The sequence below is a fragment of the Protobothrops mucrosquamatus genome, unplaced genomic scaffold, assembly GCF_001527695.2.
Source record: "Protobothrops mucrosquamatus isolate PMUCROS unplaced genomic scaffold, P.Mucros_1.0 scaffold3869, whole genome shotgun sequence".
In the NCBI taxonomy this organism is placed as follows: domain Eukaryota; kingdom Metazoa; phylum Chordata; class Lepidosauria; order Squamata; family Viperidae; genus Protobothrops; species Protobothrops mucrosquamatus.
Window position 1 is genome coordinate 28443 of NW_015389819.1, and position 24435 is coordinate 52877.

Consider the following 24435-nt stretch of genomic DNA (forward strand, 5'->3'; position numbering starts at 1 on the left):
GGGAACTCTTCCTGCCTGTCTGCCTCAAAGCTCCCTTCTGTCAACGCTGCTAACACCGGATGTTCTTGCTTGGACAACATATGGAGATGCAGCTTTTTTCTTCCTTATGCTTTACTCTTAGAGTTAGATGATACTGGGGGGGGGGGAGGAGGAGGAATGTGCATGGGAGTTAGTTAGACATGACAATATTGCCATAGTGTGCGAACTCAGGGCTTTTGAAATAAGAGCTGGTAAGGAATGGCGGGCTGGAGAACTGGAGGGAAAGCCTGCATTTCAAGCGAATTGGAGAATATGATTTATGACCGTTAATTAGAGGAGGGAATTGTGCTTTGATACTATGTGCTCAGGGGAGGGGAATCCAGATTTTGGTTTCACGTCATGGTTACGACAGAGGAAACTCTTCAAAGAACTTTGAGGCACCGTTTTCCTTAAACAAATCTTTATTCGAGCCGCATAGCATTGGCACGTACATAAGCGAAGCCAAAATCTGGATTCCCCTCCCCTGAGCACACAGTATCAAAGCACAATTCCGTCCTCTAATTAACAGTCATAAATCACATTTCCCCAATTCGCTTGAAATGCAGGCTTTCCCTCCAGTTCTCCAACCTGCCATTCCTTATCAGCTCTTATTTCAAAAGCCCTGAGTTCAGACACTATTGCAATATTGTTACCTCTAACTAACTCCCATCACATTCCTCCCCCCACCCCAGTATCATCTAATTCTAAGAGTAAAGCATAAGCAAGAAAAAGGCTGCATCTCCATATGTTCTCAAAGCAAGAACATCCGGTGTTAGCAGCGTTGACACCTTCCTTATGCTCTGCAGTAAGAGACCCCCCGACTCGGCTAAGGTGGTCTTACTTGAGCAGAACACCCGTGCTGTCGCTTTCAAAGGAGTCGTCATCTTTGCGTTCCAGGGACTCCAGCGTGGCCGTCGGGCCCCCTGCGAGAAGAGAGCAGAAAAAGGGCGGCTGAAAGCAAGCACGGCTTTTGGGGGCTACTTCTGTAGGAGAAGGAATGGCAGAAGCTGGGGGCGGAGTCAAAAGAGGAAGCAGCCTAGAATCCCTACATAATCACAAGTGAAGCAAGTCCAACCTCCCTTGAATGTGCAGACCTTTATCTAACTCATAGTATGTCACAACCATTAGTTGAGAAGATTCCTGCACATAGGCTTTCAGCAATAAATTAGTTTAGTTAAAAGATTCCTGTGCAGAGGCTTTCAGTGATAAAGCAGTTTAGGTAGAAGATTCCTGTGCATAGAATTTTAGTGATAAAGCAGTTTAGTTAGAAGATTCCTGTGCAGAGGCTTTCAGCGATAAAGCAGTTTAGGTAGAAGATTCCTGCGCAGAGGCTTTCAGCGATAAAGCAGTTTAGGTAGAAGATTCCTGTGCATAGAATTTTAGTGATAAAGCAGTTTAGTTAAAAGATTCCTGTGCAGAGGCTTTCAGCGATAAAGCAGTTTAGGTAGAAGATTCCTGCGCAGAGGCTTTCAGCGATAAAGCAGTTTAGGTAGAAGATTCCTGTGCATAGAATTTCAGCAATAAAGCAGTTTAGGTAGAAGATTCCTTTGCACAGGCTTTCAGCGATAAAGCAGTTTAATTAGAAGATTCCTGTGCATAGAATTTCAGTGATAAAGCAGTTTAGTTAGAAGATTCCTGTGCATAGAATTTCAGCAATAAAGCAGTTTAGGTAGAAGATTCCTGTGCACAGGCTTTCAGCGACAAAGCAGTTTAGGTACAAGATTACTGTGCATAGAACATCAGCGATAAAGCAGTTTAGTTAGAAGATTCCTGTGCAGAGGCTTTCAGCAATAAATCAGTCTAATTGGACCTTCACATGTGGCCCTGGTCTTTCCCACCAGACAACTTCCCCTACAGGTCCAACTTGCAAGATACAAAGACACTAAACTTTGTGAAATAAACTGTCTTAGAAAATTAGACAGCCGGTTTAGTCTAACGGTTAGGGCACCCAGCTAGAAATCGGGAGTTGTAGTCTTGCCTTAGGTGTGAAAGCCAGCTGGGTGACTTGGGGTCAATCACCAGGAGACAGCGAGTTCTAGTTGCGCCTTAGGCACGAAAGCAGCTGGGCGACTGGGAGTTCTAGTCTGCCAATCACCAGGAGACAGGGAGTTCTAGTCTGCCTTAGGCCTGAAAGCCACTGGGTGACTCTGGACCAATCGCTAGGAGATGGTGAGTTCTAGTTGCCCCTTAGGCACAAAAGCAACTGGGTGACTGTGGGCCAAGCACCAGGAGACGGTGAGTTCTAGTCCCGCCTTAGGCACGAAAGCCTGTTGTGTGACTTTAGGCCAATCACCAGGAGACGGCGAGTTCTAGTCCCGCCTTAGGCAAAAAAGTCGGCTGGGTGACTTGGAGCCAATCGCCTGGAGGCAGTGAGTTCTAGTCCCGCCATAGGCACAAAAGCTGACCAGGTGACTTTGGGCCAATTGTCCTCTCTCTCAGCCCAACCCACCTCACAGGGTTGTGGTGGGGAAACTAGGAGGAGGAAGGAATATTCTGTATTAAGCTATTTATAAAAACAATATAGGCAGGTTTCTAAACATGATAAAAAAATAAATAAATCTGTATCTCTTCTCAGGCCCCTGTAGGGACGAAACACAGCAAGTGTCACGTATCTGAGTAATGAAACACTTAAAAGGACTTTCAGGCATGTTTTCTCCTAAAAGCATTTATTAAGGTTACAATACGTCAGTACAGCATGGTGGAATGCTTAGGTCTGCTTCTCTTCCGTTAGGCATAACATTCCTAGCATTTTCCACTCCCTTATTGTAGGGTCATGGTTCACATCTTCCAATCAACTTGGAAGATGTGATTTACTTCCGGTTTCTTTCTCCCGGGCTATCCTTATGCTCCTCCCTCTTTCCCAGTTGCTGGTTTAACTATATATATACCAGACAGTTCTGCACATTGTCAAAGCAAGAATATACAGTATTTGCAGCGTTGACATCAGGCTTGGAGGCTTTGATTTATTCCTTCCTTTCACATCCCATCCAGGCCATTTTCCCCCTTCCCCGCTCTCACCAGGCCCATCTCTGGATCCTCGCAACATACTCTGGAGGTGGCCCCGGACGTTCTCCATCTCGGAAATGTGGCGGGATTCGGGCACGGCACCCTGCAAAAGAAGAGGGGCTCAGCCAACCGAGCTTTCCTGCCAACCTGGGGGGGGTGTCTCTTTCTCTCTCTCTCTCTCTCTCTCACCTGTCTAAATGCACTGGCTTCCACGCTGGCGGAAAGCCGGTGGCTAAGCTCTTCCGCTAGCGTGTCCAGATCGACGTCGGCATCCATGGCTTTCCTAGCCAGGGCCGAGCCCTGCTGGTCCTCCAGCCGAGACAAAGCCAGAGCCTCGGCCTGCCGGCTCTGGCGAAGGGAGGCGTAGAGCTGGGTGGTGACTTTGGAGCTGTATGGGGTGGCCGGCTGAGAAGAAGGCACCTGCTGCCCAGGGGTGGGGGGGTCCGAGGCCGGCAGCAGCTCCACGTCGCTTAGGAGATCTTCGCTGCGGAGGGAAGCGCTCAGAGCCCGGGCGAAGCTCTTCTCAGCCATGGTCCCGGGGTCCTAAGCAAAGGGCTGCGGCCAACACCAGCATTCTGAGCTCAGAAGGCTGGGACTTCTGCCATCATGGAGCCCCAAATGCCAGGAAAACAGAGGGCTCTTCCCAAGCCGGTCCTGGAAAAGAATAATAATAAAAAGAAAAGAACTTGAAATTCAGAGCACAAAGGAAGAAGGCAGGGTCACACGTCCTACCTTCCCCTGGACGTTTTTAAAAGGATTCGTTCGCACGGTCAGCCAGAGGTTCCGATGGATTTGGCAGCTCTGCCCACTAACTAAATCCTTCCCGAGGACCTGGAATAGCCAGAGATGAATGTTCTTAAATGATCTTAAAAGGCCTCTCACTGCTCCAAGTAAAGCTGCCTTTTGTAATTGACTAATTGGGGATTTTTGTCAGTGTTGAAAAGGTGTTTAAAAAGGTGCTCCAGATGTTTTGGGGGTGGCACCAAGGACTGCTGGTGCTACCTTGGCTCGCTTTTTGCCCCGGTCGTTCTATTTGCAGGTCTTTGGTATTTTGTGGATCTTCTCCAGTTCTTTCTCTTCTTCTCTCTCCCGCTGTCTCCAGTTACTGCCACGTCTACTCTTCTGCAGACTTTTCCAGTTTATTACTATTTATTATTATCTTTTATTCATTAGATATGAACCTCAGAAAACTGAACATTCAAATTATTATTATTATATTATATTATATTATATTATTATTATTATTATTATTATTATTATTATTATTATTATTATTATTATTATTGAGGATCATCGCACAGTCAGCCAGATGTTCAGACTGCATTTGGCATTTTAGTCTGCCTGTCGAGTCCTTCCCAAGGACCTGGGATAGGCAGATGTGGATGTTTGATGGTATTACAGATCTCGTCGCAGGATGGAAGCAGTTCCCAGGAAAGCCGCCTTTTGCAATTGACTAATGGCGAATTTGTCAATGCCGATGATGGTGTCCAAGTGGTGCTCCAGTTGTTTTGGGATTGCACCCAAGGCGCCTATTACTATTGGTGCTACCCTTGCTTGCTTTTGCCACAGTCTTTCTATTTCTATTTGTAGGTCTTTGTATTTTGTGATCTTCTCCAGTTCTTTCGCGTCTATTCTGCTGTCTCCAGGCACTGCCACGTCCACTATCCAGACTTTTTTGTTTTTCTTATCGACAATTGTTAAGTCCGGGGTGTTATGTGGCAGGTGCTTGTCTGTTTGAATTCTGAAGTCCCAGAGCAGTTTAACTTTATCATTTTCTATGACTTTCTCTATTTTACGATCCCACTGGTTCTTGCTTTCAGGCAAATGATACTTCTTGCAGATCTTCCAATGCACCATTGTTGCTACTTTGTCATGCCGCTGCTTGTAGTCAGTCTGTGCGATCTTCTTGCAGCAGCTTACCAGGTGGTCCCCTGTTTCTTCGGCTTCTTTGCAGAGGCGGCACTTACTGTCTGTCGCTGTCTTCTCAATTTTGACTTTGTGTGCTTTTGTCCTTAAGGCTGGGTCTCGTGCAGCCAGAATTAGTCTCTCCTCAGTCTCTTTCTTCAATTTTCCTGCTCTTAGCCATTGCCAGGTCTTGTTATTATCTGATTTCCCAGCTATTTTTTTAATGTACTGGGAAAGCAGATAATAACAAGACCTGGCAATGGCTAATTATAATTATAATTATTATTTAAATTTATAGGCCTCCCCATGTCGCTGTCCAAGGTTGGTAGTGCTTGGTAGTATAGCAAAAATTGATCAAATTCGCAGGGGGAATCCCAAAGAGTGACCCACCGGGTGGCTAATTTTGACCTCGGCCAACGTGGAATCGGCCAGGCCTGGGTGGCCTCCTCTTCTTTATTTCCTCTTCAGTTCCTCCTCAGCCTGGACCAAAACCAGCAAGCCAAGCTTCAGAGAGAGAGGATGGGAGACCACCAGGAAATCCCAGGCGGCCTGAGGAGAAATGGGGAGCAGCAAAAGACCCCCCCACACACCCACACACACATCATGGGCTCCAAAATGGCTCCCCTCAGGAGACCCCCCCCACCTCTTGCACCCCTTGGCCCTCCTCAGCTGACCCACCGCCTTGGACTCCATCTCCCATCACCCCCCGCGAGCTCGGCCACGCTCTCCGGTTGGCCAATGGGAGCTGCAGATTGTGGAGGGGGGGGTTTCCTGCCCCATCCCTGAGGTAAACCGCGTCCCCCTCCCCCAGCGCCCCCTCCCCGTCCCTTGAGCGTCCTCGCTTTGAGACCCACTCTGCTGCCCCGCCAGGCTCTCTAGGCCGCCGTCCCCGCCGCTCCGGTCCTCGCCGGGGCTCCCGTTCGGCTCCGCCGCCCCCGCGCAGCGCCGGGCAAGGCCTCGGAGCGGGAACGGGGTGAAGCCGGCGCCGCCATTTTCCTTCCGGGCAAGGCTTTCCAGTCGTACGGGCCTGCAGGAAGGGCGGCGACGGCGGAGAGGGGCGGGCCGAGCGGGACGGACCAATCCGCGAGCCGGGTTGGCGGCGCGGCGCGGGCACGCACCCTCCGCGACGGAAGTCGAGGGACGTCGGGCCTAGCGGTTGTCATAGAGACGGGAGCGGCGGCTGAGGTAAATATTGGGGGGGTCCTTCCCGCCCCCGGGAAAAAACGGAGCGGGGGGTGGATGATGGGTGGCGTTATCCTCAATACCGGCGTGGTGATATCCCTCGGTGGTGGTGGTGGTGGTGGCGGCGGCTGAGGGGGGCTTCAAACGCGGCCTGGCTCTGATTTGGGGTCCCCTGCCCCCCCTTTTCTCCCCCCCCCAAGATGACGGTGCACAATCTCTACCTCTTCGACCGCAACGGCGCCTGCCTGCACTACAGCGAGTGGAACCGCAAGAAGCAGGCCGGGATTTCCAAGGAGGAGGTGAGCCTCAGCGCCCCCCCGCCCCAATTTCCCCCCCCCCACGGAGGAGGGGGGGGACATGCCCTCTGCACGCGCTCAGAGGCCTCGTCGTCCAGGCTCGGGTGGCGGGTCTCTCCTCCCCCCAGAACACCCCCCCACCTTTTCCTTGACCTGGTTTCCTTACAGGAGGAGATTATTATAATAATTAACGAACCAATTATCCTTGTAATATCCATTATTATCATCATGAATCCCAGAGAGAGAGCCCAGTGCAGGCAGTCCTCGACTTACGACCACAATGGAGCTCAACGTAGCGGACTTTTCTGGCCGCCGTCGTTAAGCGAATCGCTGCAGCGGATAATTGAGTTGCGCCGTCGTTCAGTGAATCCGGCTTGCCCCGTCGGCTTTGCCCGTCAGGAGGTCGCAAATGGGGGCGGGGGGTGTCACGTGACCCCAGGAGACGCTGCAAAACCGTCATAAATGCAAGTCGGTGGCCAAAAGTCCGAATTTGGATCCCGTGACTTGAGGGGAACGTTGCGACGGTCGTTCAGTGTGAAAAACCGTTGTTAAGCCGTTGCCACTAAGGGAACGGTTGCAAATCGAGGACTGCCTGTCTTCCGGTTATTGATTTCGTAATTAAAATCATTTAACTTGATTTATTCCTCCCCATTCCCACCCCCGTCTTACGGCAGAGTAACTATATACAAAACTGATAAGGCAAGATAAAATAAGTATGCGGGGAGTCCACGGCTTACGACCACGATTTCTGTCGCTAAGCGCAACGTTGGCTAAGTGCGTTTCGCCCGTTTTGTGACCTGTCTTGCCATCGTTGTGAATGACTGCAGTTGTGAAGTTAGTCACACGGTCGTCGTTAAGCGAATCCGACTTCTCCCGTGGAATTTGCTCGTCAGAAGGTCGCGAAAGGGGATAATAATAATAATAATAATAATAATAATAATAATAATAATAATAATAATAATAATAATAATAATTGGAAAGGACCGTGGAGGTCATCTAGTCCAACCCCCTGCTCAGGCAGGAAACCCTATAGTACCATTTCAGACAAATGGCTGTCCAGTCACTTCTTCAAAACTTCCAGTGTTGGAGCATCCACCGCTTCTGGAGGCAGGTAGTTCCACTGGTTAATTGTCCTCACTGTCAGGAAGTTTCTCCTTAGTTCCAGGTTGCTTTTCTCCTTGGTTAGTTTCCATCCGTTGCTTCTTGTCCTGCCTTCAGGCGCCTTGGAAAATAGCTTGACTCCCTCTTCTTTGGGGCAGCCCCTGAGATACTGGAAGGCTGCTATCCTGTCCCCCCCTCGTCCTTCTCTTCATTAAACTAGACATCCCCAATTCCAGCAACCGTTCCTTGTATGTTTGAGCCTCCAGTCCCCTAATCATCTTTGTTGCTCTTCTCTGCACTCTTTCCAGAGTCTCAACATCTTTTTTACATTGTGGTGACCAAAACTGGATGCAGTACTCCAAGTGTGGCCTTACTAAGGCCTTGTAAAGTGGTATTAACACTTCACCTGATCTTGATTCTATCCCTCTGTTAATACAGCCTAGCAGTGTGTTGGATTTTTTGGCTGCTGCCACACACGGCTGGCTCAGTGGGTGGACTATCAAAATTGTGGTAGAATTAAATAAACCCCCAACTCCATTAATCCATGAAAGCTTTCCAGAAAAACCAATTAGTACTGTTCTAAATTGCCAACGGGGTGAACCTGATCTGGCCTGCGGCGGAACGCTATTAAAATTGTCTTCCAAACCAAGGAGAATTTGGACAATCATCAATCATGGCCCCTGACTGTGGGATGATGGGATTTACAGCTCCATGACACCTGGGAACAAAGTTCGGTGAGGTAGCCGGGCAGTTTTTAAAAAAATTGCTAACTAAATCAAAATAAACAGCCCCCAAAATAAACCGCACTTAATGTGACGTGCCCAAAGCTGGCTTAAGCTTCGACGCTTGCCGACATGCTCATTTCAGTCTGACCTGGCTTTAAATGTGTCTTCCTGATTGGGTGGCCTCGTCTCTTGCTAATCTCACCCAATATGAATCTTTCAAAAATTTGGTGGGCTTCCAAGGAAGCAGGGCTTAGCGTTAATGGATTAAAAAAAAACCCGTTAAGCTGATTGAAGGCCAGGCTTACATGTGCTTCGGCGGCTGCGTTGCGCTTCTGTTCTGGCTGCAAGAGGAATGACGGCTTAGCTCTGTGCTTCTGCTTTTAGCCAGGTATCAGGGCTACTTTAGCCACTGCTTTTTATCCTGTGTGCAGAGGGCAGAGTAGAGTCGGGAGATCCTGCCCAGTTGAGGGATCCGAATCAAAACATCCCACGGATGGCTGGCCAACCTCTGCTTGTCACACCCAGTGGAGGGGAAAGAACCCGTCGCTCCTGGATCATTGGTGTCGCCCTTGAACGTCTCTGGATTGTGAGGAAGCGACCGGGGCGAACAGCCAGATCCACACATCCAAGGTTCAAGCTGGCTACTTTATTGTTCTCTGTCTATAGTACAGGAATCTCCCCCAGACTGGCAGCTTTGGCACGGGAACGACCAAATAAGGCTCTAAAGTGGGCGTCCAATCTTGGCAACTTTTAAGACAGGTGGATTTCAACTCCCAGAATTGAGAGCTGGCTGAGGAATTCTGGGAGCTGAAGTCCACAAGTCTTAAAAGTTGCCAAAGTTAGACACCCCTGCTCTTAAGACATTCAGGGGAGCTTAGACCTAGCCCTCTTGCGTTTATGTAGTGCCAGGGGTCTTCCAACGTGGCCCTTTGGTGACTTGTGGACTTCAACTCCCAGAATTCCTCAGCCAGTATGGACCATATAAGCCAGGGGTCTTCCAACTTGGCCCTTGGATGACTTGTGGACTTCAACTCCCAGAGTTCCCCAGCCAGCGTGCCTGGCTGAGGAATTCTGGGAGTTGAAGTCCACAACCAGGGGTCTTCAAACTTGGCCCTTTGATGACTGATGGACTTCAACTCCCAGAATTCCTCAGCCAGCATGGACCATATAAACCAGGGGTCTTCCAACTTGGCCCTTTGATGACTTGTGGACTTCAACTCCCAGAATTCCTCAGCCAGTATGGACCATATAAGCCAGGGGTCTTCCAACTTGGCCCTTGGATGACTTGTGGACTTCAACTCCCAGAGTTCCCCAGCCAGCGTGCCTGGCTGAGGAATTCTGGGAGTTGAAGTCCACCAGTCATCCAAGGGCCAAGTTGGAAGACCCTTGATGTAGTGAGTCCAGGCTAAGTCCTCACTTGACTCCTCCTCCCAGCTGGGACTCTTGCTCTCCAACTTTCTCGCTTTTTTTTTCTCACATTGGGGTGGAATCTACCCTCCCATAATTTCAGTTCACGATTCTGGGCCCTGCCACCCTGCTTCAGGATCGATATCTACGCAGCAAGGTTTCCCCTTCTCAGGAGCACGAGACCAGGCAGTGCTGCCCCATGGTGCTCAGCCGGGGAAGGGTTAACCTTGACCGTCTCCTGTAAGAATTTCTGGGCCCTGCCAGCCTCTCTGAAGCGTGGAGCCGTTTTTGTCCAACTGCTGTGACGAGCAGGGATGGAAGAAGCCTTAAAGCTTGGGTGAACACAACAGCAGGATATTCCCTGCTGTGGATCGTGGAGCCGCAAATGTTGGATTGTCTTAATTTGCCTAAACTTGCCGCAGAGCGGGACCAAAGGAAGCGTGAACGAGTAAACTCAGAAGCCTCTCGTCCCTTCCTAGCCTTAGAATTGGAGAATTAGAACTTCACCTAGAACAGGGGTAGGCAACCTCGGCTCTTTTTATGACTCGTGGACTTCAACTCCCAGAATTCCTCAGCCAGCTGTGCTAAAGACGAGTCACAAAGACAAGTCAGTTGCCGAGAGTCTGAGTTTTGATCACGTGGCTATGAGGATGCTGCGGCGGTCGTAAAGTCGCAAGTCCCTTTTTTTGCAGTGCCGCTGTACTGTTGAACGGTCATCAAACAACAGATTGTAAGTCGAGGAGTAAATGTAATCGGTGGAACAACTTGCCACCAGAATTTGTGAGTGCTCCATCAACAGAGGTTTTTAAGAGACTGGACAGCCATTTGTCCGGAAGGTGTAGGAGAGGGGTAGGCAACCTTGGCTCTTTTATGACTAGTGGACTTCAACTCCCAGAATTCCTGAGCCAGCCATGCTGGGGGGAAAGGGAGAGGTTTTCATGCTGAGCCATGCTGGCTCAGGAATTCTGGGAGTTGAAGTCCACCAGTCATAAAAGAGCCAAGGTTGCCTACTCCTGGGCTAGAGTCTCCTGCTTGAGCAGGGGGCTGGACTAGAAGACCTCCAAGGTCCCTTCCAACTCTGATTCTGTATAGGGCAGGGATAGATAACCTTGGCTCTTTTATGGACTTCAACTCCCAGAATTCCTGAGCCAGCCATGCTGAGGGGAAAGGGAGAGGTTTCCATGCTGAGCCATGCTGGCTCAGGGATTCTGGGAGTTGAAGTCCGGAAGTCATCAAGGGGGCCATAGTTCCCCCATGCTGGCTGAGGAATTCTGGGAGTTGAAGTCCACCAGTCATAAAAGAGCCAAGGTTGCCTACCCCTGGTGTAGGGTCTCCTGCTCGAGCAGGGGGTTGGACTAGATGACCTCCGAGGTCCCCTTCCAACTCTGTTCTTCCGTAACGGCCTCTCCTCCCTTCTCTCTGGCAGGAATTCAAGCTGATGTACGGGATGCTCTTCTCCATCCGCTCCTTCGTGGGCAAAATGAGCCCCCTGGACATGTATCCTTTCCCCCCACTGGGCAGTTTAGGGGGTGGGGAGGGGAGGACCCCGTTGGGGGGGGTTTCTTCCTAGCAGCCGAAGCTGCACTCGCAAGAGCGACGCCTCCGGGGCGGCCAGCGAAGAAGGCGGCGTTTCCCTTAACGTCCGCCCCGCAGGAAGGACGGGTTCCTCTCCTTCCAGACCAGCAAGTACAAGCTGCACTACTACGAGACGCCCAGCGGGCTCAAGGTGGTCATGAACACCGACCTGGGGGTGGGCAACATCCAGGACGTCCTGCACCAGATCTACAGCTATGTGAGGGTTTGTGCGCCGTCCCCCCCCCTCCCGGTGCAAGCGGTCCTCTTACGGCTTACCCCGGGGGCCACGATCTTCCATTGCTAAGCAAGCTGGTCGTTAAATGAGTCGTGCCCAATTTTTCCTTTTTTTTTTTTTTGCCACGGACGTTAAGCAGATCGCTGCAGATTGCTGAGTGAATCACCTAGCCCAGGGGTAGGCAGCCTTGGCTCTTTTTATGACTCGCGGACTTCAACTCCCAGAATTCCTGAGCCAGCATGAGGGAACTATGGCCCCCTCTAGGACTTCTGCACTTCAACTCCCAGAATTCCTCAGCCAGCATGGGGGAACTATGGTCCCCTCTAGGACTTCTGCACTTCAACTCCCAGAATTCTTGAGCCAGCATTGGGGAACTATGGCTCCGTTGATGACTTCTGGACTTCAACTCCCAGAATTCCTGAGCCAGCCATGCTGAGGGGAAAGGGAGAGGTTTCCAAGCTGAGCCAGGCTGGCTCAGGAATTCTGGTCCAGAAGCCCTCAAGGGAGCCATAGTTCCCCCATGCTGGCTCAGGAATTCTGGGAGTTGAAATCCACGAGTCATCAAGGAAGCCATAGTTCCCCCATGCTGGCTCAGGAATTCTGGGAGTTGAAATCCATGAGTCATCAAGGAAGCCATAGTTCCCCCATGCTGGCTCAGGAATTCTGGGAGTTGAAGTCCACGAGTCATAAAAGAGCCAAGGTTGCCTACCCCTGGCCTAGCCATTAAGTGAATCCAGTGAAGGGAGTTTTGGAGGAGGAGGAGGACAACAACGACTGGGGGGGGGGGTCCTTGGTGCTCTCTGAGCTGGGTGGTTTCCTTGCAGACGTTTCATGACCCAGCTAGGGAACATCATCAGTGCCAGAAGGGAGTGGGGTTTGCAGAGTGGAGGAGGACTATGGGCTCCATAGTGATCTCTGAGCTTGGCAGCTTCCTTGCAGCAGACAACTCATTACCGTAGTGGGTAACAACATCAGTGCTGCAAGGAGGCGGGATTTGCCTTCCACAGAGCAAACTGATGACGTTCCCTAGTCAGGGGATGAAACGTCTGCAAGGTAAAAGGTTCTGCTTAATTAAGGTTGTTAACCCTGAAGCGCCCGCCTAACGAAAAGACAGATTGGACACTTGGAAGGCCATGACCCTGCTCCATGTTTCCTCTCTCTTTCTCTGGGTGGGGGGGCGCTGAGTGGGCTCGGGGAGGAGGAACCCCCCCACTTAACCCCCCCCACCTCTGTTTCTCCTTAGATTTACGTGGAGTACGTGGTCAAGAACCCCCTCTGCAGCTTGAACGAGACCATCCAGAGCGAGCTTTTTCGCAACAAGCTGGACAGCTTCGTCCGCGCTCTCCCTTTCTTCTCGGCTCGTGCTGGCTAGCTCTTTATTTTTATTTTTTAAATTTTATTTTATTTTTGACACTCTCCTCCCCCCCACCAAAGACTCATGAACGGTCCGGAAGCTGCAAGCCGCCTGATTTCCCATGATGCTGTGCGTTTGGACCAGCCCCGGTATACTTCTCACCAGGAACCGTCTCCCAAGAACTGGATCTGGATGTTGCCCCGTCGCTCTTATTTATAGCGGAATATTCTGATTTTTTTTTTTTTAATTGGATCTCGGTTCCTTCGGACCACGTCGTTCTCGCTAGACTCCATTGGGGACTGTCCCTTTTTGGGTTTGCAGCGGCCGGACCTTTGAGAAGGGGTCGTAATAATAAGTAAATAATAAATAAATTAATAAAATATTATTTAAAAAAAGAAGCGGTCGTTAAATCTGTCTGGTCAACTTGAAACCGGATGGCCGTGTGTTAATTTTCCGTTCTTCCCCTTGTTTATTTCATTTGGTGCAGAAACAGGAAAAGAAAATAGAAATATTGACAGATAGATAGATAGTCACCACGATGTAAAAAAGATGCTGAGACTCTGGAAAGAGTACAGAGAAGAGCAACAAAGATGATTAGGGGACTGGAGGCTAAAACATACAAAGAACAGTTGCTGGAATTGGGGATGTCTAGTTTAACGAAGAGAAGGACGAGCGGGGACAGGATAGCAGTCTTCCAGTATCTCAGGGGCTGCCCCAAAGAAGAGGCAGTCAAGCCATTCTCCAAAGCGCCTGAAGGCAGGACAAGAAGCAACGGATGGAAACTCATCAAGGAGAGAAGCAACCTAGAACTAAGGAGAAACTTCCTGACAGGGAGAACAATTAACCAGTGGAACAACCTGCCACCAGAAGCGGTGAATCCTCCAACACTGGAAGTTTTTAAGAAGAGACTGGACAGCCATTTGTCTGAAATGGTATAGGGTTTCCTGCCTGAGCAGCGGGTTGGACTAGATGACCTCCAAGGTCCCTTCCAACTTTATTATTATTATTATTATTATTATTATTATTATTATTATTATTATTATTATTATTATTGTTTGTTGTTATTACTACTACTACTATTATTAATATTACTATTATTAATGATCCGCAGGAGGTTGGACTGGATGACCTCCAAGGTCCCTTCCAACTTTATCATTATTATTATTATAGATATACTAGGTAGAGAGAGAGAGAGAGAGATAGACAGACAGACAGACAGACAGACTGATATACTAGGTAGATATAGATATACTGATAGGTAGATATACTAGGTAGATATAGATATACTAAGATACTAGAGAGATAGATAGATAGATAGATAGATAGATAGATAGATAGATAGATAGATAGATAGATAGATAACCTTTATTGTCATTTTTTTTACTGTGGGCACAACGGCACACATTAAAAATGAAATTTAGTTGCTCGCTCTCAAAGCGTACCCATACATAACACCCATTTAAACATACTATATACAACATACGTATAGACCTACATCCTTACATATAAGTAACATCTAAATATTAATCACTGCCCATCTTGAAGACATAACGGAGGGAGAAAGCTTGAGAGTTCACAAGGTTAACACTGTATGGAACGAAACTGACTGAATGTTCATGTTCTGCTCCAGATACCACGGAGCCCCCCCTCCCCTCCCAGAAGGGTACAAGGGAAACAGGTCGTGGAGAGGGTGTGTCGTGTGCCAGACAATCCTGTGGACCCTGCTCAAGCATCGCTTATGTGCCACGTCCTGGGTGGCAGGGAGGGAACTGCCAATCATCTTTTCAGCCGTCCTCACCACTCGGCACCGCCTTCCTGTCCGAAGTAGGGATAATAATAATAATAATAATGATGATGATGATGATGATGATGATGATGATGATTGATGATGATGATAAAGTTGGAAGGGACCTTGGAGGTCATCTAGTCCAACCCCCTGCTCAGGCAGGAAACCCTACGTACCATTTTGGACAAATGGCTGTCCAGTCTCTTCTTAAAAACTTCCAGTGTTGGCGTGTTCACCGCTTCTGGAGGCAGGTAGTTCCACTGGTTAATTGTTCTAACTGTCAGGAAGTTTCTCCTTAGTTCCAGGTTGCTTCTCTCCTTGATCAGTTTCCACCTGTTGCTTCTTGTCCTGCCTTCAGGCGCTTTGGAGAATGGCTTGACTCCCTCTTCTTTGGGGCAGCCCCTGAGATATTGGAAGACTGCTATCATGTCCCCCCTCGTCCTTCTCTTCGTTAAACTAGACATACCCAATTCCAGCAACCGTTCCTTGTGTGTTTTAGCCTCCGGTCCCCTGATCATCTTTGTTGCTCTTCTCTGCACTCTTCCTAGAGTCTCAACATCTTTTTTACATCGTGGTGACCAAAACTGGATGCAGGATTCCAAGTGTGGCCTTACCAAGGCCTTGTAAAGTGGTATTAATACTTCGCGTGATCTTGATTCTCTCCCTCTGTTAATGCAGCCTAGCACTGTGTTGGCTTTTTTGGCAGCTGCAGCACACGGCTGGCTTGCAAACCAGACTGTGATGCTGTATGACGGGATGCTCTCGATCGTCCCCCTGTAGAGAGTGGTGAGGACACGAGATGTGCTTTGCTCATGCGACGCAGCAAATGCAGGCGCTGCTGTGCCCGCTTCACCAGGATCTCACTGTTGAGTGACCAAGCCAGCCTATTCGTTAGCTGCACACCCAGGAATTTGATGCTGGTAACCATCTCCACAGGTGAATCATTAATGCACAGAGAAGTGTGGCTGTGCCTGCCTTTTCTGAAATCGACAACGATCCCTTTGGTTTTTCCAGGGTTTAAAACTAGGCTGTTCTCCTTACCGCCAGTTCACCAACCCCTCAACCTCCTTGTGGTAAGCACCCTATTGTCGTTACGAATAAGGCCTACTACTGTTGTATCGTCCGCCAACTTCACAATACGGCAAACCTAGCACAACAATCCTGTGTCAACAGGGTGAACAGCCAAGAGAAGGCCGGACGGACCGTTCCTCGCTTTCACATTAAAAAAACGGGGCGCTCCAATCGCGTCATCTCACCCGTGTTGACCATACCTTCCCAAACTGCATGCAAAAGGACACACACACACACACCGCCGAGAAAATTAGTTAATCACCCCCAAAAGAAAAAGGGATTAGGCAGCGGCTAACGACCGACCGGAAGGCTGCAATCCGAGGGGAGGGGAAACCGAGGACCCAGTGGAAAACTCTGGGACAGAGACCACACTCAACAGCTGCTAGCCCTACAAATCCCCCACGTGTCCCCCCCCTACACACACACACACCCTGCAGGTTGGGGGGGCAGCCCAGAGAATCCACTCTCTGTCTGTTCTGCACAGGGACTCTGTGCAGAACAGAATCTAAGTCTGCTGTCATCCACGGTGCAGGGTTTACACCCCACCACCTCTCACCCACTCCCATGTTTGCTAGTTCTTCCCGGGGGGGTCCGGCCCCCAAGGGCCGGGGGGCCACTGGAGGAGGGGGCAAATACAGCCTGGAGGAGCTCTACGGCCTGAACAAAAAGAGCAAGACGCGTGGGGGGGACGGCGTCCAGCGACGAAGCCCCAAGAGGCAGGGGCTCCCTCTGGGCTCGGACGGGGAGGCCGTGTTTTCTCCCCAGGGAGTGGAGGCCACCAGGTGCTGCCTGGAGAAGCGTCGGATGGAGAGCTACCTTATGGAGGCCGGGATGACGGTGGAGGAAGCCAAGAGGAGCCAGACCAGCATGAGACACAGGTACGTTGGTAGATCAGCGGGGTTTTTATTACAGGTGTTCCTAAAAATCTGATATTGGGAAACGCACCGATTCGAAGGTTTCAATCCATCCTTGCTTACAGAAGGTCCTGGTCTTCCTGTCCTCTCCACCTTCGCCGCTGGAAGGTGGAGAAACGCCGTCTTAGCACCAAAGAAGATATTGGCTGTTGCAATAGCGAGCAGCCGAATTCTCGGGCAGGAGGTTTCTTCTGCAAAAAGGACAGCCTGGTGGATTGGGCTCCTGTGCTCCGTTGCCGTCTCCCTCGCTCCGAGAGGGACCTGACCACGGATACTGGAGCGTGGTAGCGTGGTAGCCATCCGAGGAAGAAGAGGCGTAGCAAACTTTTTTCCCCCTGTACCTTCCTGTTCGTTCATTTACTATCGAGGGGGCCTGGGGTGAGTTCCTCCCGTGACTTTTTACATCGGGGTTTCTTACAAGCCACGATGGGTAGAAACGGGAGGAAAGCCTTTGGTTTTGTTGAGAAAGAGCCACCGATGCTGCCGCTGACCCTCCGAAAGTAGGGATCCCTAAGCGAGCAGAAACGGAAACGGATTTCAGCCTTCGTATTTTGCAGGTTGTAGAGGCAGTCGGGCTGATTTGAGCTGTTTCAAGTTTTCTAAGGTTGTTTTAATTAGTCCATTCCTTCTGCTGATGGGTGGCTTTCTGTCTTTCTTTCTTTTTTTCTCTTTCGTTACTTTCTTCCTTCCTATCTCTTTTTCTCCTTTCTTTCTTTCTTTCTCTCTCTCTTTCTTCCTTATTCTTTCTTTCTTTCCTTTCTTTTTCTCCCTTCCTTCTTTTCTTTCTCTCTCTCTTCCTCCTTCCTTCCTTTCTTTCTTTCTTTTTCTTTCTTTCTTCCTTCCTATCTTTCTTCCTCTCTTTCCTTTCTTTCTTTCTTTTTCTTTCTTTTCTTTCTTTCTTTCTTTCTCCTTTCTTCCTTTTTCTTTCTTTCTTTCTTTCTTCCTTCCTTCTTTTCTCTCTCTCTCCTTCCTTCCTTCCCTCCTTCCTTCCTTCCTTCCTTTTTCTTTCTTTCTCTTTTGCTCCTTTCTATCTCTTTCGCTCCTTTGTTTCTTTCTTTCTCTCTCTCTCTCCTTTCTTCCTTTTTCTTTCTTTCTTTTTCCTTTTTCTCTTTCTTCCTTTTCTTTATCTCTCTTCCTCCCTTTCTTTCTTTTTCTCTTTCCTTCCTTCCTATTTATCTATCTAACTCTTTTTTCTCTTTCTTTCTCTTTTTTTCTTTTTTCTTTCTTTCTTTCTTTCTGTTTCCTTTCTTCCTTTTTGTTTCTTTCCTTACTTTTTCTTTTTCTTCTGTCTTCTTTCTCTCTTCTTTCTTTCTTTCTTTCTTTCTTTCTTTCTTTCTTTCTTTCTTTCTTTCTTTCTTTCTTTCTTTCAACTAAAAGAATGACATGCTCATTTAAAAAAGAAGAAGATTGTAGGTATTTATTTGTAATGCTGACCACATTTCCCAATGAAAAGCTACACTTAGGGCAGCGGTTCCCAACCCCTAGTCCGTGGACCGGCAACGGTCCGTGGCAGAAACCGAGCCGCACAAACAAGCAAAGCCCCATCTGCGGGATGCAGGCAGCACACAAAACCACGCTCCCTCCAGTCCACGGAAAAAACCTCTCTCGACGGAACCGGTCCCTGCTGCCCAAAAGATTGGGGACCCCTGGCTTAGAGGGACTCAGATCTAAAATTAAAAACGGGGAAAGGGGAAATCTGAAGAGAAACAAGGAAAGGATTAAACAAGTAATATATTTTGATAAGGCAAAACAAGCCTTGGAAAACTCAGCGTTCACCTGGAAACTATTAATTTGGACAATCACATTTCCCATCGGATGGAGCGGCAGGCCCATATTAAAATAAACGGGCGCCATTATTTGGTTAACCTCCGAGAGTTCTGCCTGAATATACAATTAGAAAAACTGCAGCGTGGTGTGCGAAACTCGGAAGGAAATTAAGACAGAAGTAAGCAGAGGAGGGCTGGATTAGAAAACCGTTCAGTAGTTGCAAGAGAAAAGAAACTTACGAGAAATAAGTTAAGGACAACCGCACAACTAATCGGAAGACCTTGTGAATTTAGCACCAGCAAGAATCCAAAAGGCATTTTAAAAAAATAAAATAAAAGCAGGACGGGGCACGGTTCAAATTCATCCAGGACGCGCCAGTGACAATCCGACATTCTCTGAAGCAAAACGCTCCATCAGCCAAAACCAAGTTTCCTTTCAAACAAAGATGCTATTTTGTTCTGGGGTAAAAAAAAAAAAAAAAAAGGATTTCCATTTGCAAAAACACCAGCTTGCATCCTTGACAAAAAAAAAAAAAAAAGTCTACAAGTTTGGAAAGAGAGAAGGATGCAGATGAGAATCTGAAGCCTTGGGAAGTTGGGGTGACTTGGGGGTATTTTTGCCCCATGGGGGGCTGTTCTGCTCCGGGGGCCTTCCGGGGGTCCTGCCCACGTCGGGAGGAGGATTGGGGCCAGAATCTCCATGGCTAAGCAAGGAGTTGCAAAGTGAATTTTAGCACCTTTTTTTTGCCAAAGTCATTCAGCAAACCTCTGCGGTCGTTAAGCGAATCGGGCAGTCGTTAAGCGAATCGGGCAGTCGTTAAGCGAAACTGACTTTCCCTCCACCCACCCCCCCATTGGGTTCGCTGGTCGGAATTCCAGGTGGGAGCGTCGCAAATGGCGATCACGTGACCCCGGGGAGGCTGCAACTGTCGTAAATACGTGCCGTTTGCCAAAGGGCCCGAATTTTGATCACAGGAGGGGGGTGTTGCAACGGTCATAAGAGCGAGGATCGGTTGTAAGTCACCTTTCTCGGTGTCCTTGTGACTTTGAACAGTCGCTTAATGAATGGACGACCCGTAGGGAATAGAAACGTGGAAAGGCCCACTGCTGAGTTGTTGGTAGGGGGAATTCTAGGAGTTGAAGTCCACCCGTCTTAAAACATGCTGGCTGGGGAATTCTGGGAGTTGAAGTCCATCCACTTTAAAGCATGCTGGCTGGGGAATTCTGGGAGTTGAAGTCTACCCATCTTAAAGCAGGCTGGCTGGGGAATTCTAGAAATTGAAGCTGCAGCTGCCAAAAAAGGCCAACACAGTGCTGGGCTGCATTAACAGAGGGATAGAATCAAGATCACGTGAAGTGTTAATACCACTTTACAAGGCCTTGGTAAGGCCACACTTGGAATACTGCATCCAGTTTTGGTCACACGATGTAAAAAAGATGCTGAGACTCTGGAAAGAGTGCAGAGAAGAGCAACAAAGATGATCAGGAGACTGGAGGCTAAAGCATATAAGGAAAGGCTGCTGGAATTGGGTCTGTCCAGTTTAAGGAAGAGAAGGACGAGGGGGGACATGATAGCCGTCTTCCAGTATCTCAGGGGTTGCCCCAAAGAAGAGGGAGTCAAGCTATTCTCCAAGGCGCCTGAAGGCAGGACAAGAAGCAACGGATGGAAACTCATCAAGGAGAGAAGCAGCCTAGAACTAAGGAGAAACTTCCTGACAGTGAGAACAATTAACCAGTGGAACTCCTTGCCTCCAGAAGCTGTGAATGCTCCAACACTGGAGGTTTTTAAGAAGAGATTGGACAGCCATTTGTCTGAAATGATGTAGGGTTTCCTGCCTGAGCAGGGGGTTGGACTAGATGACCTCCAAGGTCCCTTCCAACTCTTATTATTCTGTTATTTTTCCTTCCTTCCTTCCTTTCTACCCCCCTCCCCCCTCCCTTCTCCAACACTTTTTTAAGAAGAGACTATTATTAAGTCCACCCTTCTTCAACTTGCCAAGGCTGAGAAACACAGCCCCAGAGGGAAAGTGTGAACCCCCCCCCATTGATTCACACATGTGTCTGACAGCTGTGTCCGCTCCCAATCCGAAGGTACACAGCCAACGGGCTGGGCGAAACCCAAACGGTCCAGCCGATAATCCGGATTTGTCCTCCACTGTGTAAATCCGTCAACCTGGGATCTGAGGGCCATTGTTTCTGAGGACCAAAACCAGGCCGGGGGAAATTCATACGTCGCCCTCCGTCACGTTCCCAACCCTGGATAGAGAGAGAGGCTTAAACGGAGAGATTAAAAGCTGCCCCTGGAAGGCCGGCTGCAATCTGGACAGGCAGGATGAATTAATCTCCCGAAGGCTTGGCCTAAATTCATTCGTTTTCATCCCAAATGCAAGGAAGGAAAGCTTCAGGGATGGGGGGGGGGCCTTTGGATGTTGTTTAGGGGAGGGGACGTACACTGGGGGGCGGCAGGGGAGAGCCGGGTCGAACCGGTTGCTAAAGAGGAGAGCGTGGCTTAAATTCAGGGGTCTCCAACACACGAGGAGCCATCGGTGGCCCTTTAACGTGGCCGTCTATGGCGAGTCGGGACCGTCTGAAGGGTGGGGGACAACTGTCTCCTTAGGTTGCCCGCAGGCATAGTGATCCGTGTGTGTGTGTGTGTGTGTGTGTGTTGGTCCCTATGTTTGGATGAACTAATCAAGGAGAGAAGCAACCTGGAACTAAGGAGAAACTTCCTAACAGGGAGGACAATTTAACCAGTGGAACGGCTTGCCACCAGACGTGGTGGGTGCTTCATCACTGGACGTTTTTAAGAAGAGATTGATATGAAATGGGATAGGGTCTCCTGCTTGAGCAGGGGGTTGGACTAGAAGACCTCCAAGGTCCCTTCCAGCTCTATTCTGATTGATTGGTTGATTGTTTGTTTGATTGAAATGGCATAGGTCTTCTGCCTGAGCAGGGAGGATGGACTAGAAGACCTCCAAGGTCCCTTCCAGCTCTATTCTGATTGATTGATTGATTGGTTGGTTGGTTGGTTGATTGATTGATTGAAATGACATAGGTCTCCTGCCTGAGCAGGGGGGATGGACTAGAAGACCTCCAAGGTCCCTACCAGCTCTGTTATTCCATGATTCTGTAAGGGTCTCCTGCCTGAGCAGGGGGGATGGACTAGAAGACCTCCACGGCCCCTTCCAGCTCTGATATTCCATAATTTTGTAAGGGTCTCCTGCCTGAGCAGAGGGCTAGACTAGAAGACCTCCGAGGTCCCTTCCAACTCTGTTATTCTGTTATTTCACCCCTTTTTCTCCAGGGGTGACCTGACCTCCTGAAGCCCCCTATTTCACCTCATAGATTGGTTGATTATAGGTAGTCCTCGATTCATAACCATTCGTTTAGCGACCGCTTGAAGTTACCACAGCACTGAAAAAAACGGTCCTCGCACTTACAACTGTCTCTGCATTTCCCCATGGTCCTGCGATCAAAATTCAGAGGCTCAGCCAGTGGTTGCAACATCCCAAGGTCACGTCTGCAGCCTTCCCAGCCGGCTTCCGACAAGCAAAGCCAACGAGAAAAGTTGGATCCGCTTAACGGCCGCCCGATTCACTTTAACGACCGCAGGGATCTGCCAAAGATCTGAGGCAAAAAAAAAAAAAAAACCTCTGTAAAACTGGGTGCAACTCTCCCTTAATCAGCATAGGAAATTTGGGGCATCAGTGGAGGATTAGATGTTATCTTTCTGCGTTTGGGACCAGCGCGAGCTTCCGGATAGTCTTCAAGGGACGCCCCCGAGTACCGCCCATTGCAACAATCAATCCCCTCAGGAAGTGATTACGGTGCGAGCGACTGTGGGCGGGGATCGCACAACTGCCCTGCAACACAAAGTTGTGCAAAGCCCCCCCCCTCCTCGAGCAGAAGCTGTGAGTCCAGGAGGGCACCCCTCCCTCAAATGGAATAGGGAACCCCCCTCCCCAATTCCGGGACCCACCCCTAAACATCCACGTCTCCTATGCGAATCCTCCTTTTTTTCTTCCCAACTTTGGAGGGGTTTCTAATCAACAATTTATGAAAGAGAACCGGGGCGCCAGTTCTGGATAGATCAAATATTTCAAAGACTTTCCGGAAGATCCCATTAAAACTCTCGCGCTCTGCATGTTAATTAAATCAGGTTCTGCAGCCTCGTAGGGGAAAGGCGACGTTAATTATACGTCTGGCCTGGTTTTTTGTTTTCGGGCCGTTTTGAATAAACGAACGGGACGCCGTGACTTCTTAAGGGCCCGCTTGGCTTTCACAAAGAGCTGAAAAGGATCGGGCTCATGGCTTCCCGGGAGTCCCGTGTGCCGTTTTTTTTATTTTTTAAAGCCGAATGCGCCCGGGGTGAATTTCTTCCAGACGAGTGATTAAGCGGAGGCATTTATTTTCCAGAGGAGAAAAGTTTAATTCCTGCTTTAGCTGCCCCCGGGGAGCCGTTGCTCCGTTGGCAAAGCTGCCGCCTCAATTGAGGCGGCTAATGGAACTTCAGCTCTCTTTTTCCCGCTGAGTTGTGACTGGGAATGAGGGTCCCTCTGGGGCCGACATAAGCGGCTCTTCTGTGTGGTGAGGAAAAGGCTTGGTTCGGCCTAGGCCAGCAATCTTGGCTCTTTGATGACTCGTAGACTTCAACTCCCAGAATTCCTGAGCCAGGCATGCTGGCTGAGGAATTCTGGGAGTTGAAGTCCGCAAGTCATCAAAGGGTCCTAGTTCCCTCACGCTGGCTGAGGAATTCCTGGAGTTGAAGTCCACAAGTCATCAAAGGGTCCTAGTTCCCTCACGCTGGCTGAGGAATTCTGGGAGTTGAAGTCCGCAAGTAATCAAAGGTCATAGTTCCCTCACGCTGGCTGAGGAATTCTGGGAGTTGAAGTCCGCAAGTCATCAAAGGGTCCTAGTTCCCTCACGCTGGCTGAGGAATTGTGGGAGTTGAAGTCCGCAAGTCATCAAAGGTCATAGTTCCCTCACGCTGGCTGAGGAATTCCTGGAGTTGAAGTCCACAAGTCATCAAAGGGACCTAGTTCCCTCACGCTGGCTGAGGAATTCTGGGAGTTGAAGTCCACAAGTCATCAAAGGGACCTGGTTCCCTCACGCTGGCTGAGGAATTCTGGGAGTTGAAGTTCACAAGTCATCAAAGGGACCTAGTTCCCTCACACTGGCTGAGGAATTCTGGGAGTTGAAGTCCACAAGTCATCAAAGGGACCTAGTTCCCTCACGCTGACTAAGGAATTCTGGGAGTTGAGTCCACAAGTCATAAAGGGGTCCTAGTTCCCTCACGCTGGCTGAGGAATTCTGGGAGTTGAAGTCCACAAGTCATAAAGGGAGCCATAGTTCCCCCATGCTGGCTCAGGAATTCTGGGAATTGAAGTCCATGAGTCATAAAAGAGCCAAGGTCGTCTACCCCTGGCCTAGGCTTTCAGCAGCCACTGGGTCACTGGCTCAGTTGCGGATCCGCCTTTTGTTTTTATTTTAGTTCTATCCGGGCTTTTATTACTTTTTTACAAATTAATCCAGGTGGGGAACATAGACGGGGCTTCCTCCTCCTATTTCTCCCCATTTCGTGTCTAAGGCGGGACTAGAACTCACTGTCACTGGGTGATTGGCCCAAAGTGACCCAAATGGCCTCTGTGTCTAAGGCGGGACTAGAACTCACTGTCACCTGGTGATTGGCCCAAAGTGACCCAAATGGCTTCCATGTCTAAGGCGGCACTAGAACTCACTGTCGCCAGGTCATTGGCCCAAAGTTACCCAAATGGCTTTCATATCTAAGGCAGGACTAGAACTCACTGTCGCCTGGTGATTGGCCCAAAATGACCCAAATGGCTTCCATGTCTAAGGTGGCACTAGAACTCACTGTTGCCGGGTGGTTGGCCCAAAGTCACCCAGATGGCTTTCGTGCCTAAGGCAGGACTATAACTCCCAGTCTCCCAGTTTCTAGCATAACGCTTTAACCACTAGATCAAACTGGCTCTCAAATGCTAGAATTCCTCAGCTCTTATCCTGCACGGGGAGGGGGGGTAACCCTCTGCCAGCTGGCAGACAGGGGTCCAGACACATACACACACACACACACACA

At 49.4% G+C, this 24435-nt stretch overlaps 3 protein-coding genes across 3 annotated transcripts in view; 2 read left to right on the forward strand and 1 right to left on the reverse strand.

Moving 5' to 3' along the window:
• The window catches only part of LOC107298314 (centrobin-like), a gene marked incomplete at its 3' end in the record, with an annotated part of 30617 nt that extends 27062 nt beyond the window's left edge, over positions 1 to 3555 (reverse strand). Inside the window, exons 1-3 of the mRNA XM_029286491.1 lie at positions 3214 to 3555; positions 3037 to 3127; positions 860 to 941 (exon numbers count right to left, since the gene is read on the reverse strand). Of these exons, the coding sequence (XP_029142324.1) occupies positions 860 to 941; positions 3037 to 3127; positions 3214 to 3555 (515 nt within the window). The remainder of the gene's footprint in view (positions 1 to 859; positions 942 to 3036; positions 3128 to 3213) is intronic.
• Positions 3556 to 6058: 2503 nt separating this feature from the next.
• Positions 6059 to 13162, forward strand: TRAPPC1 (trafficking protein particle complex 1). The gene is made up of 5 exons (XM_015827687.1): positions 6059 to 6114; positions 6312 to 6410; positions 11067 to 11137; positions 11294 to 11432; positions 12694 to 13162. Exons 2-5 carry the CDS (start codon positions 6312 to 6314, stop codon positions 12820 to 12822), a joined length of 438 nt encoding a protein of 145 aa, XP_015683173.1. The 5' UTR covers positions 6059 to 6114; the 3' UTR covers positions 12823 to 13162.
• A 3063-nt stretch (positions 13163 to 16225) lies between these two features.
• LOC107298316 (voltage-gated potassium channel subunit beta-3) overlaps positions 16226 to 24435 on the forward strand; it is a 34829-nt gene continuing 26619 nt past the window's right edge. Inside the window, exon 1 of the mRNA XM_015827689.1 lies at positions 16226 to 16539. Coding sequence (XP_015683175.1) covers positions 16226 to 16539 — 314 coding nt within the window. The remainder of the gene's footprint in view (positions 16540 to 24435) is intronic.